Genomic DNA, 17,952 nt, shown 5'->3' on the forward strand with positions numbered 1-17,952 from the left:
CAATCCCATCCTACTTTGTATGCTGTGCAAAATGGAGGGATTTGGGTTGTTTATAGTTCTGTCGTGCATTCAGTTAAAATAATCATCCAGATAATAGAGAAACAGGTGAATATTTTTGTATTTATTGTACATTTGTAACCAAAAAGAGCATAATATTTATTTGCATTAATTCAATTCTACATGTAAAGTATCACTTGTGCTTCATTAAGTGCTTTGTTCTGGATGCACGGATATAAAATGAATCCACAGTACATCATCTTTTTGTGCACATTACGTGTCTTCCTCTGCAGACCTACTTTATGCTACAAATTACTACTGTGCTAATGTGAGAGGAGTCACTGTGCCGCATTTGTAATGTTATTGTAAAACAAAACCCCAAGTAGATCTCTACCTCTACCTTGTGGAGTGCATACAAGCCATGTCCTGTGTTGCATGCTGTCTATTTTTTCTCCCCTCTTTAGTTCAGCTCCAGAGTTGAACAGTGCAGCACTTTGTATGATTCATTAAATGTTAAATGACATTCTGTATGGTCATCTTTGTTTTTCTTTTCCCCCACCCAAGGAAGCATGCAGTTTGAGAGACTTTATTTCATGCTACAGGACACGTTAGAATCAAATAAACCCATTCATCCCAAATCTGATTGAACATTCAGTCATTGTTAAGTTTTATTGGGAGATTTGGTTTAAATTTCACATAGGCATGTTTAAAAAAGGGTAGGTATGTTCAGTCTACAAAGCCGCTAAAGTTATATTTTGAAATCTAGCATCATAGTTTGAAACTGGAAATGCAGTTCAGTTGCTAGGAATGAAACAAACTTACATTGAAACATTTGAAGTGCATTTGTTCCCCCAAAGCATCTAAATTACGAAAATTGAACAGCACAAATACATCAAAATGCATAGTTCTGACTGAATCCTGCCACTTTAAAGCTCAAAAATCAGAAGCAGCTTCGCAGACAAGTGCAAGAAACTGAAGCAGTCCCTTTGTTCAGTTGCAGAAAACATCTGCACTCCAGGCTAAATATGTGGAAATGGTTATTAATTTAAGATTCATACGTGCTCACTGGAAACCAGTTTCTCATGTAAACCTAATTGGTCGAAGCAGATGTGAGATATTTACATATGTGGCCAGCCAGGCCTTTCAGTGATATCCAACAAACTTTACGTACTTTAAACAGCATCTTCTTCAAAGTCAAATTGCCACTAGAAATGAGCAGTGGAACCTATTTCATACAAACAGTGTTCTGTAACTACTTGGCGAGGGCAAAGCCCACACGATCAGCGATCCTGTCGAACACAGTGTAGTACTTCCCAATGAACATATCTCCCAGGATCCATAGGGGCCCCACAGGAGGTGGGAAGTCCATGCCCATGAAGCCTGACAGACAGATTGATATACCCATCTGAGATTCCTGTAATTACAAAAGGACAAATATTCTCAGTTTCAGCAAAGCCAAATTTTTCCACTTTTGCAGAGATGCTCAGGATATGCAAGAAACAGATTAATAGATACAGTTGTACCATCTAATGCGTAACAACGCACTGTTTGTCAACCTCTGTCTACATACCTATTAGAAACCTGTCACTATAATACAGACCAATATATGATGGCCACCAGGGGCCTGTCTCATGAGCAAGTTCAACCTAGACTGGCTCTCTTAGGGTGATCCTGGAAGCTAGCTACCAACTGACTCCTTTAATTGAGTTTCCCCACTCAGCTATGAGCGCATTCATGTAAGAGGCAGAGCTGTTAATAAGTGACATCATACGAAATGAGATGAAATGGTAACACTTGCGGGATAATCTGGTTAAAGTGACAGCCAAAAGTGATATTCAACAAGATGAAGTGTAAACAAAATCCCATGACTGGAATAGGAAGCTGTACAAACACTAGAATTTCCAAAATGAAAAAGCTAGAAATAAGTGTGACAATTAGTATATGACTTCAGTATAGTGTGATTATATTTAGCTTTTCTCTGAAGAACAAACTATTATGAATGTGATTCACATAAAATAAGTTAAAAGTAAAAGACTGTTTCTGATGCTACGGGAGAGAGAAGAGGAGAAGAAAATTGGTTTGTGTGTAAAAGCATCGACACTGTCAGGAAACCTGTTGGGAGTGAAAGAATCTTTGAGCAATTAAAATGCAGCCATAGTCGTCATTATGTATTAAGTGTGATTACCTACCCCTCTGTTTGTGAGAAGCTCTGTTGGAAAGCTTGTGATGGCAAAGCGATTCAACTGATCTATAAAAGTACCTATTGCTCTTTATTAGTCTTCACTTTATTATAAAAGCAGTACTTTTGTTCATGTCAGGATCTTGTAGGAATGATGACTTGACTCTGTTTTTCCAGTGATCTGATTGGTCAGTAGTCGGGTTGTTGACAGGTTTTGATGTGATCCTTGGAAGTTAACCTGCTCCAGCACAGGTTAACAGTGCAGCATAGGTTACCATGGTGATCAACCCAGTTAAAATTGAGCCAGCTTTGTGATAATGGAAAACAAGAGTGAAGCCCAAAGATAGATGGCTGACCCACTAAACTCACTTCATGATACAGGCCCCACGCCTAAAAAAAATTGACCAGAGTTGAATCAACATCTGTTTAAAGAAAAAGGCTTAAAAAGGAAACAAGATTCTATTTTGTCAACAAATCCTATGAAAGCACATTAGTGCCTTAAGCTAAATACTCTTGACTTCCCTACCCTGTCTGTAGCTCTCTGCCCTAAGCCCATTTTTACCTATTGAAGATGTACATCTTTAAAAATGGGTCATGGATGTCAGTTTTTCAAAAAGAGTGAATAAATTATTTTTAAAAAAAGCTAGGGATTGTGCTTTTCAGCAAATGTTACTCAAACAGGAGTAAATAGTATATTTGTTCGGGAATAATTTCAGATGCGGATTAATTCCCATTTGGTCCTCTAGCAACTATTTTTAAACACCTCGGTGTATGTGGGATTGACTCAAAATAAACCACAGTGCCCTTTTTCAGTATAATGAAGGAATGTGTCTCCAAGTGCAACAGTGCGACAATGTGATTTTCATAGGGTTTGTACAACAATCGAGCTCTTGGCAGGGAGGAAAAAGCTACACTACTAAAGGACCCTCATTTGCATTTGATAATTCTTGAAGGAAAAGTTTTGTTTTCCTTTCAATTGGTGGTCTAAATAACTGGCAGTGACAAAATTAAAGTGATATTCACCTGACATGAATGAAATTTACCTTAATGACATAATCCTCCCCAGTCAAATTGAGCATCTTCCCTCCAATATTCAAGGAGATGACGGGGAGAGATGGAATCATCTTACAGTCAATAAAGTACTATGAGGGAGAGGAGAGGACATTTTAAAATGATCTCTCAAAACCAAAAAGGAAAAAAGAAAACTGAACGGCTTTGTGTTTTTCAACTATACCTCTCCCATCAGCAGGGGCAGAGCTCCAATGGCTCTCTGCAGCACTCTGATTTCCTCTCGAGGACCGACAATTAGGGACGTTCCTGTGTCAACAATAGCCTGGCAACTGGCTTTGCAAAGAGTCAGCTGGCTGCCAACTTCAACTCTGCGGGGTGGATTAGAGAGGGAGTGGCAGGGCAGGGCAGAAAGAGAGAAGGAAGTGACATCAGTTCAGTGTCATCACAGGGCAAGTTGGGGGGCAACTGATGCACCTGCTTTGATGCAGCCTTTAAGACCAAAACCCCACAAATTAAAATAAAAACTGAAAGCTAATTACTTGCATATCTAACTGCTTCTTTTGGGGTGAAATCCTAAAAACCTGCCACATATAAAAAGGACTGTAGATACCAAAAGAGATAATTGTGTCCATGACAGAGAACTAAAACAAAGTGTGTCAACCCAGACTACCCTTTTACAGGTCCCAGTTCCTCGAAAAAAAAAAAAGGAAGCCACAGAAAATTCTCTCTCACCCGTTCATCTCAATCTGCCAGTAGGCCTTGCGTGTGACATTAACATAGTGCAGGTCTCCGGTGTAGTACTGTGGATCTGTCCCACCCAGAATCAGCTCTCCTCCTACTGCTGCTGTCTGGTCTCTGAGAGACAGGGTGGACAGAAGCGTTAACCCTTTGTGTTAGCAAAAAAACAACAAAAAAAAAAACACCAAAATGAGCCAACTAGTTTCACAAGTGTGAAAACTCCAAAGTTGCTGAATTACCAACTGGCATTGGTTTTAGTGTTGTAGTGAAAAAGCAAAGAGCAAGTTTGACAAACCCACAAAGCCAAACGTTAAACGGAGGGCAGTGAACTTTCTTATTTATGCTTGTTCTTCATTGCATCTTCTGTCAGAAACCAACCTGCTTATGTAGAAAGAGAAGATGTTCTGGGGCAGGAGCTTGGCAGCCATGGCTTTGTCAAACACCGGGATGACATTAGCTACTGATATAGAGGGGTAGGCCATGCCCAAGACCCCATCGAACCGTGCAACAGCAAATGTGATGCCGGGCTGCTTCACCGCTTCACCAAACTGTTGACCAGGAACAGACAGACCTGCAATCTACAAAGACATGGCAAGGAAGCAGAGAGACGTCAATGCCAATAGAAAAACGTGCGTTTTAATGAAATGATAGGAATGGCGTGACCACCAAAACAGAGGAATGCAGTTAGACAAAGAGCTTTGTGAGTGAGAGAATGGGAGTGAGTGTTCCTCAAACTCACAGTGACAGTGTCCTCGCTGATGAAGCCAAACAAGCTGCCTCTGCCGTACTGGATGGAGAACTCTGTGCCATTCTGAACATATGTGCTCGACTTCTTTGAGTTGTAACGATGATGAAGCCCTAATGCGAGAGGACAGTCAATCAAAGTGAAAATGCACAGATTTCCTGGATTTAAGACACAGAATGCTAGTGATAATACTCCATTAATTGTTTGAAATGGGGTGGGGCTAGAGGGATGGCCAGGGCTGACCCAAACCCTGGTGCCTCCACCACCAGAGAAAGACGGTGATAGGCAGTTTGGCTCATTAGTATCAGAACCTCAGTATGAAGTGATCTTTAACATTTCCTGTTGGAAAAACAATCAAATGACAAAATGACAGAGAACGTGCACAAACAATGCAACCTTTTACATGTCTGTGTCCAAGTGCCCATTGTCTCATAATCTGTCCATGGCTGTAGGCCATCCATCAATATTATAACAGAATATTTTAAGTTGTTTATTTGGCATTCATTTATCACACTGAACAAACAATGTAACTATGAATAATGTGCAGTATACTACTGCCAAGAAGCAGGTCTTTTTAGGCTTAACACATTTTTACTCTTTTCCCCAAATGTGCCCCCCTCCTTTGAATATGCCCCCCCCTCTTATGACACAACCAAAAAGTGTGATATTTTAGTCACACAACAAGTGTTCTCACAGGAATTAGCCCACACATACAAGCAAAGTATATAGCATGCTGAATGAGTCATTTCCCAAAAAAGCAAACTCACAGCAGGCCAGGTCGTAGAAGGAGCAGTGAATGGAGGGGATCCACAGGTTGGAGGAGCCGGTGTCAAACAGCACAGTGAAGTTCTGTGGAGGGGTGCCAATGCTGATCATCCCATAGTACTGAGCCTGCGAACATATACGTTCATAGAAAAAGAACAGAGAATAAACATTTACAATGGGCCTTTTTCACAGCAGACTGAAACTTTTGCGGGAACGCAAAAAATGATGCTAGGTACATTTGGGTCTAAGCTGTGCCATTATGAACAATACCAATCAATACCTGCACAATACCTGATTGAAATGCATCTGCTATGGGTGTTATTTGGTTTGCCATGTTTTTGAGAAGCATTTCCTGTGAGAAAGACTTACTGTAACTTTAAAATAAATAATGTTATCCACTCAGCACCAGTCAAAACTAAACTTAACATTTAGGAACAAAAGTGGAGAGATCTACTCTGTGCATTTCCATGTCAACCTTCTTCCCAGTTACTTAAAGTAAGAGCCAAAAAAGAAACGAAGGCGGTGTATATGATATTATGGGTGCATAAGTCTAATATTTACTTCATTCCCTCCTTTTGTGTGGTTTCCACTAGCAATTCTACTCAAATATTGAACTTTTGGGACTTCACTGACCCGCACTGAACTGTGTAGCTACAAACTCTTGGCTTGTGCTGCACAAATGGAGAAGTGTGATGGCCATTTCACATTTGGAGCTCTAAGAAGGCGCTGAAATGTTAATCTGGCTTTCAATTTTAACTGAAGTGCTCTGTGGCTGTGCATACATCCATGAAGTTGGTCAGCCTCTCCACAGGAAATTTCGGGGAGGGGGAGCTGTCGGGTGCGCCAGTGCTCTTCGCCAAATCCCGAAGCTTCACAAGAGACATGCCGCTGTTGCTCATCAGGCGGCGCAGGCTTCTGGTCTTGTGAAGGGGGACTCTGAAAAAGACACAAGTGAATTAAATGTCGCAGGTACGACGCGCGCGCCAACGCTGCCCCCTCGTACAGAGCGCTCGGATCTAGCGCTTGGACTTGCACGGAACAAACTGTAGGGTCAGCGTAGCATCACTACTGTCGGTAATTACTTAGCATATTAACTGGAAACACGTGGGGCTAATTATAACAGTAGAGACTGTAATAAGAAAGTTCTCTCTCTCTCACACACACACACACACACACACACACACGTGCGCGTACATTAACCTGCTTTAATGGAATGTAGCGTAATATTAGCACACATAAGTGGCCAAAGCGTCAGTTGACAAACTGTCTTTACCTGATAACGGCGATGCTTTGTGTTATCAGCAGCATCCCGATGATATAAAGTATCTTCAGTTGTGTCATGTCTCTCCGCCAAAAAAAAAAGAAAAGAAAAAATATAATAATATATTACAGGCTATGTATGCAACCACTTTTGTGTTGTTTCCGCTATTCACAGGCGCAGAGACTCACACCAACACTTCAACTGACGCAGAAAGCGAGGTGAAAGTGCTTCGGCAATGTCCGCATTTACTCGTACTTCCCCGCCATGCGGCTCAGTGGTTGGAGGAAAATAATCAGTAAGGTGTTCTCATTGGCGGAAGAGGATGCCCATCATCCCGCATTTACAAACCTGTGCACGAAGTCTCTGTAGGGTCACAAGGTGTTATGCGACTTTGAAATGGATGAGAGAGCGTTTACTAGCACGCTGTGTAAATGTTAGGAAAGCCCAGCTGAGAAAACGGGAACTGGAATTTAACAGTTTGATGAATGCCTTTCGAAACAGAATCTATAAACCTAACCATACCAAGTAAAGCTCACAGATAGAACAGACTATAAAAATCAAACGGTCGAAACGGATGTAGAAGAGGCTGAGGAATCCTGAGTTTTAGTATCTAACATGGTTCATGCTCCAAAAACACTGCATGCTAAACCTCCCATAATGCAACCTGAACGCATCTTCGTCCCTGTCTGGTAAATGCGCATGTCTTTCGAACTCCATGCTTCATATTTGTAACACTTTGATAAACGGGGCACTCCATTGCATTTATTTCACTCGGTTTACTGTCACGAGGAGTACTGCTCAGTCTGTGGAAACAATGGTATAAGGTTTTCTATAATTCTGGAGGGGGTCCAAAATTCTGACAAAATGACTCAAGGGACATTAATTGGGCCCGGAGAATACAAATGTATTCACTGCAGCAAACTGGGAAAGTTAAGATGAAAGACATGGCAATTTACAGGGGAGGTCTAATGAAATTAGAATTACGGGAAAGTTATGGGAAATGTAGGATCCTAGAGACTGAAATTATTTTTTTAAATTTATTTATTTAACTAGCTATCATATTTTAGAAAGTTCTCCCATGGTGGATTCTGACTGCATTTGGCTTGAGACAGTGACGATGTAGTTGCAATGGCCCTATTTCGAGTCTGGCAGGGGAAATTGTTACATTCATACCTCCTCTCTCTCCTGTCCACCATCAAAAAACAGATAAAAAACTGCAAAAGATAAAATAAAAACAAATAAAATTATGATTATGATTGTTATTATTGATGATAATAATAATAATAATGATGATGAAAGTACAGCTCCGGAGCCGCAGATGATATTGGTGATAGAGCTGTACTCCCCATGAGGAATAAGCTGATCTTGATATGTAATATTTTGTCCCTTTAAGGGAATAGTTGAACATTTTGGGAAATAGACAACTATCAACCAGCTTGGGGTATTTCCTGTATGATGTCTAGATGTCTCCAGGACCACATTTTGCCATGATGACACACACACTCACAGAATCACAAGGTAAAAACAATACCAGTGGTGGCAGCTGGTAAAAATGCTGAGCAGGCCCAGCTGATTACCAGCTGCAACAGCGTGGCCGGTATTGTTTTCACCTTGTGAGTCGTTGTGTGTGGAAAGGGCAAAATGTGGTCCAGGAGTCAGCTACTGTAGCGAGAACTACAACAGAGTCAGTTTTCATTACTTTGGCAAATAACTGTCTATCTGTGGAGAGATTTTATCACCACGATAGCATGCAACATACAGTCATGACACTTTACAGTTGTGTAGTTGAGATCAAAATGAGGACCACGTTCTAAGACAGGTGCGATCCAACCCATGAGTATTGAGTACCCATTAATAATGAAGTAATGACTACTGAGTACTGATGGGTATGAACGTCAAGAAATTGACAGGCTTCATGGCTGGTGTGATCCCATCGCAAGATGGTCTCTAGTTATACCAGCCACAGAGCGAAGTTGGATGTTAACTGCTTCATTTTACCGTGCAGTGCAGCTGTGTGGAAACATCTGCATTTGTTATGTTTCTCCACTCATTTTTCAGGTTTTCCCCTTTAATCTGTCACTTGTCTGTATATCACATTAATAACTTAGCTTTAGAGGTGATGGTAAGTCGGTTCTATTACCTTTGGACATAGGCAGGCTAATTGTTTCCTCCAATTTCAAGCCTTTATGCTAAGCTAAGATTACCAGCTGTAACAACTGGTAAACCACAAGGCAGATGACCCAAAAGCACGACTTGGGAGTAAGAATTGCGTTCAGAAAATCAGAGTCTTTACTGGGAAACTGGCCGACACACAGGAAGTCAAAAAACACACAAGCAGACAAATCCAAAGGGCTGAGGCAGAGGCGAGGTAAAAAAAATAAATAGTAAAATAGTAATTAAACAAGGAAGACACTAGGAAAAGTAGCTAGTATGCTTGTCAGAGAGGAACAATGACAAAACTGCCACAGAAGGAAGGGAGCACAGAGACTAAATACACTGGGAGAGGGAAGACCATGAGACACAGGTGCAACACATTAGGGTGGGGCAGACAATTACAGCAGCAGGAAACATGAGGGCAGGAAGTGGGATCTTAAACGAGGGGGAAAGTCAGTGACACTAAAATAAAACAGGAAATACTGCAAACAGTGGAAATAAATAAAAACATGACCTAGGAGACATAACGGGACATGACACCAGCTGCTGGCTCCAGCTGGCATTATATATTTACCACACAGTTATGAGAGAGATATTGATATTCTCATCTGACTGTTGGCAAAACAGCAAATAAGTGTGTAACAATTCTTATAAAATCAGACAAGTAAAAATCATGGGCTGTTAATACTTTCACAAGCCCTCAGTAAAACATGAAACTATGAATGATGATTGAAGAGTTTCAAATCCAAACCACATTAAATGAAAAGTCAAGATGAGTCATCCAAGCCTCTGTTCAACAAGCTGCCCTTTCTGACAAAGACCCATGACAAAGCATGAAATCCCTGGCAGATAAGATCACAAAAACAGACCGTCACTTGACCTGTTGAACGAGTTTTCAGATAAAATCCTCAACACAGAAAGTTCACACACAAATACAAACACACACACAAACACACATCACGCTCACGCACACACACACACACAAACTTGCACACAAACACCCATCATCATCATCAATCAGACTTCCGGCTGTTGACAATAAGAAAAGTTGATATTTCAAAGGGAAACCATTAAACTTAAGCACTAAGAGTTGGTTTTTGGATAAGGTTAGAGTTGGTTCAGCGTTAAGGTTGGTGTTTGGCATGTAGTGGCTATGGTTAAAGTCAGAGTAAGTCTCAAGGGCTTGAAAGTAAGTCAAAGCACTGTTCTCCTAACTGACAATGACAAGTTTGTGTTTGTGTGTGTCTGGATGTTTGAATGGCAGTGCCGACATATTTCAGCCTTCTTTCCACTTGTATGTTTATGTATATTTTAAAAGTTTTTCGAAAAAGAGAATCCACTCATTCATTTTTATTCCTCTGTTGTGATGCTACAAGAAAAACAACACACCCCTTTAGGCCTGTTTTGACTAGATGACGGAGAATGGGACGGAGAGAAAGACAGAGGGAGGGACGAGCAGGTATCCATGGCATCTGTGATCAGGCATGTAAACGCACTGGAGAATCATTGAGCCATTTCTTCTCCTGGATCTAGAATCAAAGATAAAACGAACTAGTGAAATAGAGAGGACTTCTACGCTGGAGCATGATGGTAAGAATCTCTCTCTCTCTCTTTTTTGGGCCTAAAGGCTCCTTGACCTAACAAAGAAAAACTTACACTTACAAGGATGTTGCTGGTTCTTTCTAATACTTTATGTCGGTTTCACATCGCTTCCTCTTCCTTTAACCAGTCCTATTCAAAGATTCAGAAACATGCTATCACTGAATGGATGACCATAATGAACTGGACAGTAAATCTGAAGCTCAATACATTATTAAGTTACACAATCATATATCCAGAAAAATTTTGGCCCAAGCAGTTTAACATAAACTAAAACAGCAGTACCCTTATACAATCACAACACCTAAACCCAACACTAGGACACACCGGTGATGTGACCACATGAATACGGCAGCACCCGGTGGTTTGTTTCTTCCATTCCATATGTTTCATTTCACTGCTCAAACAACTTTGCAGCTGTTATACTGATAAAAATGACTACAACACAAACCAAATCACAAAAGCACATTTGTTGTAAATACAGTTTGTGTCTAATATATTGTGTAGGATATTATCAATATTACACTGCAGGTGGATTTACCAGTGTACATTTCCGCATTTCCTGTGAACCTCCCCGTCAGGAAAACTGTTTTTTTTATGTGCTATTGCTGACCTCAGGTCAGCTTTCTCACTGCAGTTTCTCAGTTCATTACAATCATATTTTTTCTTTAGCTGATGAAGTGTTTGAATCTGATTATTTAATTGCATGTCACAGTACTAACGTAACTGACAGAAAAAAAGACATGATTTATAGTCTGTTACCTTGAAAGATGTGATTTGGTGCAGCATGTGAGGTTATAAACAGGGCTGAATGGAAGCAACTAAATGGAATTCAGTCATCATTAATTCTATTAATATACTCCTGTGCTTTTCCTACTGTGACATGTTAAAATCTCTTCTGTGAAAAACTTGTGCCAAAATGCCAATACTGGATTTTACTAACAGGGCAAAATGGGCTCCGAAAGCCCCATGCTCGGTTTGTGTCAACTGATTTGTGGTCAGTGATTTGGATTATTCACCACTAAAGCACTATAACAACTAACATAAGGTGGGTTCTGCTTTAGTTTCTACTCTTGAGGCCCTATTTTGAAGAGCGCCCCTTATATCAAACTCTAGTTTTAAGTCATTATTTCAGTATTTTCTCTATTGTGCTTAATCCGTACATGATGGATGCACTGCTGATTAACACTATGAGAATCCAAAACCTACAAATTAAATTAGGGGTATGTGTGGTGATTATTTAGTAGATGTGTTGAGGGGTTTAAGCTGTATAATTTTCTGAAAGATAGCACTTCTCCACTACACCACTGCATTCATGTTTGGAGAAAAAAGGGGTTACAGGAACTGTCGACTAGACACAAAAACAGCAGAAACCTTCCCGGTAAATGCCTTTGCAGTGTGTGACCATATACAAAGAGTATGACAGCACAATCATAGAGTGCAATTGTAGCATCTGAAAACTCATGCTGTTTGGCAGCCTCAGACTTAGCTCTTATCCTATTATTCCTAATATTAGAGAGCAAAATTTGTCACTATTTGATCCCATAGCCGCCCAAACCCACCAGGGTGAACTACAGGATGAAGTTCATCACGACCAGCTCCAGAGACATCTCACAGCCAGACTACGAAGACCTGGATGCATTGGTGGTATAAAACAGATTCTTGTTAATAACTGTCCATCTAACTGCATGAATTACTGAATGGTTTTCGGTTTGTCTACTGGTATTTGCATGCTATCAGTTTGTACCATCTGAAGAGGAAATGGCGACATTCAGAGTGGTGTAAGGACAGATAATATCTAAGGTAATAGTTTGCAGTTCTCATGCATTATTAGAAATGTTGATTCACTTAGGTTTTTTTTTTTTTTTTAAATGTCAGCCTGCTGGCACAGATGGAAGCCAGTCAGAGGTTAACGTCAGACCTGTACCTCGTCCCAGGTCTAAATTCCAACCAAAAGGCCAGAGTAACACCGACAACACTGTAGACAAATCTAGCAATCTAACCAATGCAGTGGTGAGTTGAGCAGTTTTGACACTTGGTTGATAAGATAAACACAGGATAGCACATATTAATTAGCATGTATTAATTTTTTTTCGTGTCCTTTTGTCATCAGAGTTTCCAGCACAATGAATATCCTGCAGACTATATGAGGCGCTGTCCTGTTCGTCCCCTTCCTGAACCACCAATTAAAAAATCTTTGAACTTCAGTAAACCCCCAGCAGCTGTCGACGGAGGCAGTCAACATATGAGTTTAAATAGTAAACCAGCTGTGAAGGTAAATTATATTTTGTGTTGTTATTACATTACTTTTTCAGTGCTACAGTACTAGTGCTTCAAGATCTATTACAAATGTTACTCACCTTAAAGGAATAGGCCAATTCCAGGCCTCTACATACTCAAGACATGGCTTACTGGGACACTAGAATGGAGCCATTGTTAATGTTATCATATACATCGGTGCTTTTCCTCCTTTCGCAAGCAAAATGGCTGCCTCTGAAGTCTTGAAGTGTTGTTATCACTGTGAGGTTGTCAAGCCATCAACGGAGACTCCAGGAAGTCACGGCCTCTGGCCAAGAAGTAGTCAAAACCTCCTTGAGGAAATTTTATATAGTCATTTTTACACTATATGAGATATAATGTCTTAAATAGTGAACTTAAGAGATACTGGTAGGTAGATTTTGTTACCTTTGGAAAGAGCTTGGCTAGCTGCCCCCCATGCCTTTTCCAGTTTTTTGGGTAAACTAAGCTAACCAGCTGCTGGCTGCAGCTTTTTATCCGATCGACAGCTATGAGAGTGGTTTTCCCAAAATGTCAAACTATTCCTCTAAAACTTTTGACAGAAATGTATTTTTGAAAAAAAAAAAAAAGCCTTTCAGGTTCCAGTTCATTAAATATTATTATTAATACTTGTAATGTTCATTGGTATTAAAGTCACAATATTCACATATATTTTCTTAAATTTTAACTACTCTGTCTTTTGTAATTAATACAAGGAGTATTGATTGTTGTGGTACTGGGAGAAACTATAACTTACTCTCTCCTTCTTAATTCTCCTTCTGCTATAGCCTCCAGCTGTCAGTACTGAGAGACTACAAAATCCTCCTCCTCCTCCTCGTCCTGAACGCCTCCCTCCTCTCTCCATCTATTATAATAGACCACTATCCTCTATGGTAAGGGCTAAATTGTTTTACTTCGCTTCAAAATGTAGAAACTCACCTACAACTCACATTTTCCCGATTTAACTACGTCAAATCTTGAGTGTGTTTTTTTTCTATCTTGTTTTTTCTTGGATAGAGCTACACGGAGGATTCTCGGCTATCCACAATCAGCTCCATGCGACAAACTCCAGTCTCCCCAGCTTTCTCTGAAGAAGTAGTGAACCTCTATGGGACTTATGATGAAATGGTAAATTGCAAGTCTTAAAGTCAAGCGTTATTGACATTATGTTTTCTGTGAGTTGGGATGGTAAAGATATCATTTTATTGGAGTTCTGGTCTGACGTTTTTATATTATTAGTAGTCTAACTTAGCAATCGACAGCATGAAAGCTCAGAAACCTGTCCCTGTAAAAAAAAATGTTGGAGTACATTCAGTGTTTTGGTTATACTGTACTCAACTGTGTTAGGAAACCACAATGTGAATGTCTTTGATTTTCAGGCCACAAACAGCACAGAAAGACCTGCAGTTCCCCCTCGACTTTGTCAGTCCTCCTCCCTCCCCCGCTCTTCCTCAGTGTGTGAAACCTTGCCTCCACAGGTAGGAGAGCCACTGCAGAGCTGACAGCTCAAGGTGATGAACCGGGCTTGGACAGGTGTTAAAACAGCAACAAAACGTGCAGAAACACATGCGTTTTTGTCATGCTGTCATGGAAAATCAGATAAGACGTATTTAAGACACCCTTTTTTTCCTGCATGTTCAGTCAGCATGAAACTCAGATTTTGGCAGAGCAGGACCAAAAGGTCTGGAAGCCTTTTACTCCACTTCTCCAAATTTCTTCATTAATTGGTGAGGCCTGACAACCTTTAGCGACCCGTGTGTGTGTGTGTGTGTGTGTGTGTGTGTGTGTGTGTGTGTGTGTGTGTTGCTGAGCTCCATGTGAGAGTTGAGAATTACTTTCCTGCATCCTTCAGCGAGTCATCAGAAATGAATTAAGGCTAATTTGAACCTTGAATGTTCTGATTATTTATTCACTTGATAAACAGTTTCATGTTCTTCCTTAAAATGTCAAAGACAAGGAAAAGGCACCAGTGGAGTTCACACTCTTGCCTTGAGAGGCTCAGCCTTTAAACCCAAAGCACTTCATTCTATACAGCACTTTTTTATTTTTAGTGAATACGGCTTTCTGTTCAGGGGTTAGGTGGAATATGAATCTACGTACAGTAAATAAACAAAGGTTTTGGAGCATGGCGTGTGCCGCTAGCCTAGTGGTTAGGGTGCATACCACATAACCGCAATGGCCATAGTTTGATTACTGGCCAGGGAACCTCTGTGTTGCAAATTACACCCCTCACTATGTTTCGTGTGTCTTTCTTCACTGACAAATTTCATGGCAATCCAATACTTATTTCAGATATCCGACTCAAAGCCAGAAATGCCAAAGACATGGTGGTGCTAAAGGAAAATCAGTAGGTTTCATTCTCTGGCCACCCTGTCTGTCTATGGTGAACCGACCACCTGACCACCTGACACAGACCAACATGGATCCAGGCCGCTAGCGTGGCTAAATATTCTGTATTTCCAAGGCAAAATTTGTTCCAGGGAGTTTGAAGAAGACATGAAACAGCATTCAGACGAGAATGTACGAAACTCTGTGGTGTAATACTTTGATTATTATAATCACAACAATATATACAATAATATAGTGATAATAATAAAATGTATAGACAATGCAAATAATCAGTTAGAAATTTAAGATCCCTTCATCCTGCCATATATCATCAGTTTCATCATTCATATTACTAACAGTATTCTTTGGAGAAATGTTGTTGTTGTATCTTTGTGCAGTAGAGTTGATAAAAACAATCTATGTCTATCACAGACCAGACCACCACCGCCTCCATTCAACCCGCCATCCCCACCTTCAACAGGGACACCATCGGAGTCAGCTTACAGTGAGATAGAGCATCGTCCCTACCTGGATATTCTGCCAGAGGAAAAGATGGTGACAGAGACACTACACGCTGTACACACACACACACACACACACACACACACATACACACAAAGAGCTGTACACTCTAAAACCGAGCACATAATATTTCTGTACATTAAGGCAATGGTGTGTTTTAATTTATTTCGGAGACCTTAATCTATTGCCATTCAACACTACCAGACAAAATGGAGGTCAATGCCTCGTTCTGGACTACACTTCCAGAGTGGCTGTTTCTCTTCACGTCAAGAGGCGACAGAAGTCACAGATGTAAGGCTTGTCTTACCCTAAATATTCTACTTGCTCCCTCCTCTCCCTGCAAATAAAACTGTGATTTAGCACAATTTGGTTTACTGTGCTTTACTTAAATAATTTTTAAGAGGTTTGTTCCCACTCTAACATGATTAGTTCTTTTCATTATACACTTTACATTTGAGATAAATTGTTAACCTACCTCCGAGACACAGTGACCAAAAGCCAGAGCTAAAAGTCAGTATTCTGTCGCTACAAAGTGTTTTTCACATGAAAATGATCTGTTTTCCTCAGGACATCGATAGGATGTTGAGATGGTTGACAAGAGTGTCAAGTAAGTACAAATTTTGTATCATTATGTGTGTAGCAACAAACTTTGGTGTGTGTCATTTTTATACTCTTATTTTATTGATGACCAATAATGTATATTAATTTATTTTAAAAGAAATGTGCAAAAAATGAATAAATCAGTAACACTGAAGAATTTAAAAAATGTCTCCCTCAGTAACAGAGAGCATTATCAAAATGTACAGAATGTAATTTATCTTTGTGCTGTCATTCCAACAGAATCTGATGACATGAGTCTGTCAGTGCATGGCCTCAGTATAGAAGAGGAAATCAGGTAACGACACAGGAACTATCATGTGAACTGGTGATGCTCTTTAAGTTTCATGTTATAATATGTCTCGAAATTTAAAGTGTATTTTATGTATCTTTTCAGAGGAAATAGTGCTTCAGAGTAGGCAAGTTAGATTTACAATGCAGAATACCTACAGTTTTCTAGTGACTAGTTCTAGATACATATTTACATCATGGCTTTTTGCATAACAACTTAAATGTCACAAGGGAAGTTAATGAGCGAAACTATTTCAGAATTCATATTAAATTCAAAGACATGAGCTAGATAAAGAAGCGGATGTCCGTTAGGTCTGTCCCATCACTGTCCCTATGCAGATCATTTAATCAGAGAGCCGTGAATGTGAACAAGGCCCTGCGCCTCTACAACCTTCTCATGATGAAGCGCAGTGAAAGCCTGCGGAATGTCATCACAGAGCTCAGCTCCATCTCCAACAATCTGGACAAGATGCAGAAGAAGACCAAAACCATGGGCATTGCTGGTGGCACCACAGGTGCTGTGGGAGGGGTGACTGCAGTGGTGGGCATTGCCTTGGCTCCTATGACCATGGGTGCCTCACTGATAGCTACAGCTGTTGGTGCTGGCATGGTGGCATCCGCTGGCGGTATGGGCACTCACACTGTTAAGGCCAACAGGAAGATTGTGAATAGGATGACAGTTGAGAAACTAGTGTCCAATTATAAGGCAAATATTGTTGACCTGGGACATTGTCTGGCTTTTATCCTCTCTGAGATGAATGAGCTGCGAAGGCACGACATTGCCAGGGTACAGAGGGCAGGAGCCCAGCCTGACGCACTGAAGATGGCACATCTGTCACAGTCTGTGTTTAGGAATAACACAAGCTATGAAAGCAGGACTTCTGTTATACACACAGCTGGGATGTCATCTGAGAGACTGCTTCTGGCTTTTACTAAGGATATGGATCAGTTTTTTACAGGAGAGGATGGTCAGAATCTGAAAAACTCGACCAGGAGCAGGAACACGTTTTCGGATAGGGTTCACCTGCTGGCTGAAAATCTGCAGGATGAACTAGACCACCTGAATCTTATGTGGGAAATGTTTAGTTGAATCAGAGAAGTCTTTGTGTGTGTGTGTGTGTGTGTGTGTGTGTGTGTGTGTGTGTGTGTGTGTGTGTGAAAGGGAGAGAGAGAAAGACATAGAGATGTTTTATAATGTTCCAGTTGGTGCAGTTACATTCCTTATTTACCATATATATTTTAATAAACAATTTATAATTGTAAAGCCTAATGTGTGATTTATTAGAGCCAGTATTTAAGTGTAGTTCACGATTGTAGTTCGAGCACCAGCTATGACTGTTGAACAGCAGAATTCATGGAAATCACGGTCATAGGTTAATAAATCTTGTATTTATAAACAAAACTGTGTTACTTTGCAAAATGTAGTCCCAGTGATTGCTTTTTAAGATAACAGTAGACGGGAATGTGGATAACAAACAGTGGCGGAGT

The 17,952-nt window shown here is 40.4% G+C and overlaps 2 protein-coding genes across 6 annotated transcripts; one reads left to right on the forward strand and one right to left on the reverse strand.

Annotated features, from left to right (window-relative positions):
• Positions 1-535: 535 nt before the first annotated feature.
• Positions 536-8,861, reverse strand: napsa (napsin A aspartic peptidase). 2 transcript variants are annotated; one of them, XM_040156880.1, is made up of 10 exons: positions 8,837-8,861; positions 6,709-6,778; positions 6,218-6,371; positions 5,438-5,561; positions 4,665-4,783; positions 4,304-4,503; positions 3,920-4,042; positions 3,411-3,555; positions 3,220-3,318; positions 536-1,411 (listed from the first exon to the last, which is right to left on the reverse strand). In XM_040156880.1, exons 1-10 carry the CDS (start codon positions 8,844-8,846, stop codon positions 1,250-1,252), a joined length of 1,206 nt encoding a protein of 401 aa, XP_040012814.1. In that variant the 5' UTR covers positions 8,847-8,861; the 3' UTR covers positions 536-1,249. The 2 variants fall into 2 exon arrangements, with proteins under 2 accessions (XP_040012814.1, XP_040012821.1); XM_040156887.1 differs by lacking the exon at positions 8,837-8,861 and adding an exon at positions 7,045-7,316.
• Positions 6,345-17,592, forward strand: LOC120806095. Of its 4 annotated transcripts, none has more exons than XM_040156830.1 (13): positions 6,345-6,509; positions 10,248-10,440; positions 11,998-12,096; positions 12,328-12,462; positions 12,563-12,724; positions 13,515-13,619; positions 13,744-13,854; positions 14,106-14,204; positions 15,487-15,609; positions 15,781-15,867; positions 16,144-16,183; positions 16,417-16,471; positions 16,804-17,592. In XM_040156830.1, the coding sequence occupies exons 2-13, from the start codon at positions 10,435-10,437 to the stop codon at positions 17,552-17,554; spliced, it is 1,773 nt and encodes a 590-aa protein (XP_040012764.1). In that variant the 5' UTR covers positions 6,345-6,509; positions 10,248-10,434; the 3' UTR covers positions 17,555-17,592. The 4 variants fall into 4 exon arrangements, with proteins under 4 accessions (XP_040012764.1, XP_040012746.1, XP_040012774.1 ...); XM_040156812.1 differs by lacking the exon at positions 6,345-6,509 and adding an exon at positions 6,979-7,385 and having other exon boundaries at positions 10,227-10,440; XM_040156821.1 differs by lacking the exon at positions 6,345-6,509 and adding an exon at positions 8,353-8,380 and having other exon boundaries at positions 10,227-10,440.
• The last annotated feature ends 360 nt before the right edge of the window (positions 17,593-17,952 follow it).

This window comes from Xiphias gladius, chromosome 3, assembly GCF_016859285.1.
Source record: "Xiphias gladius isolate SHS-SW01 ecotype Sanya breed wild chromosome 3, ASM1685928v1, whole genome shotgun sequence".
NCBI lineage: Eukaryota > Metazoa > Chordata > Actinopteri > Istiophoriformes > Xiphiidae > Xiphias > Xiphias gladius.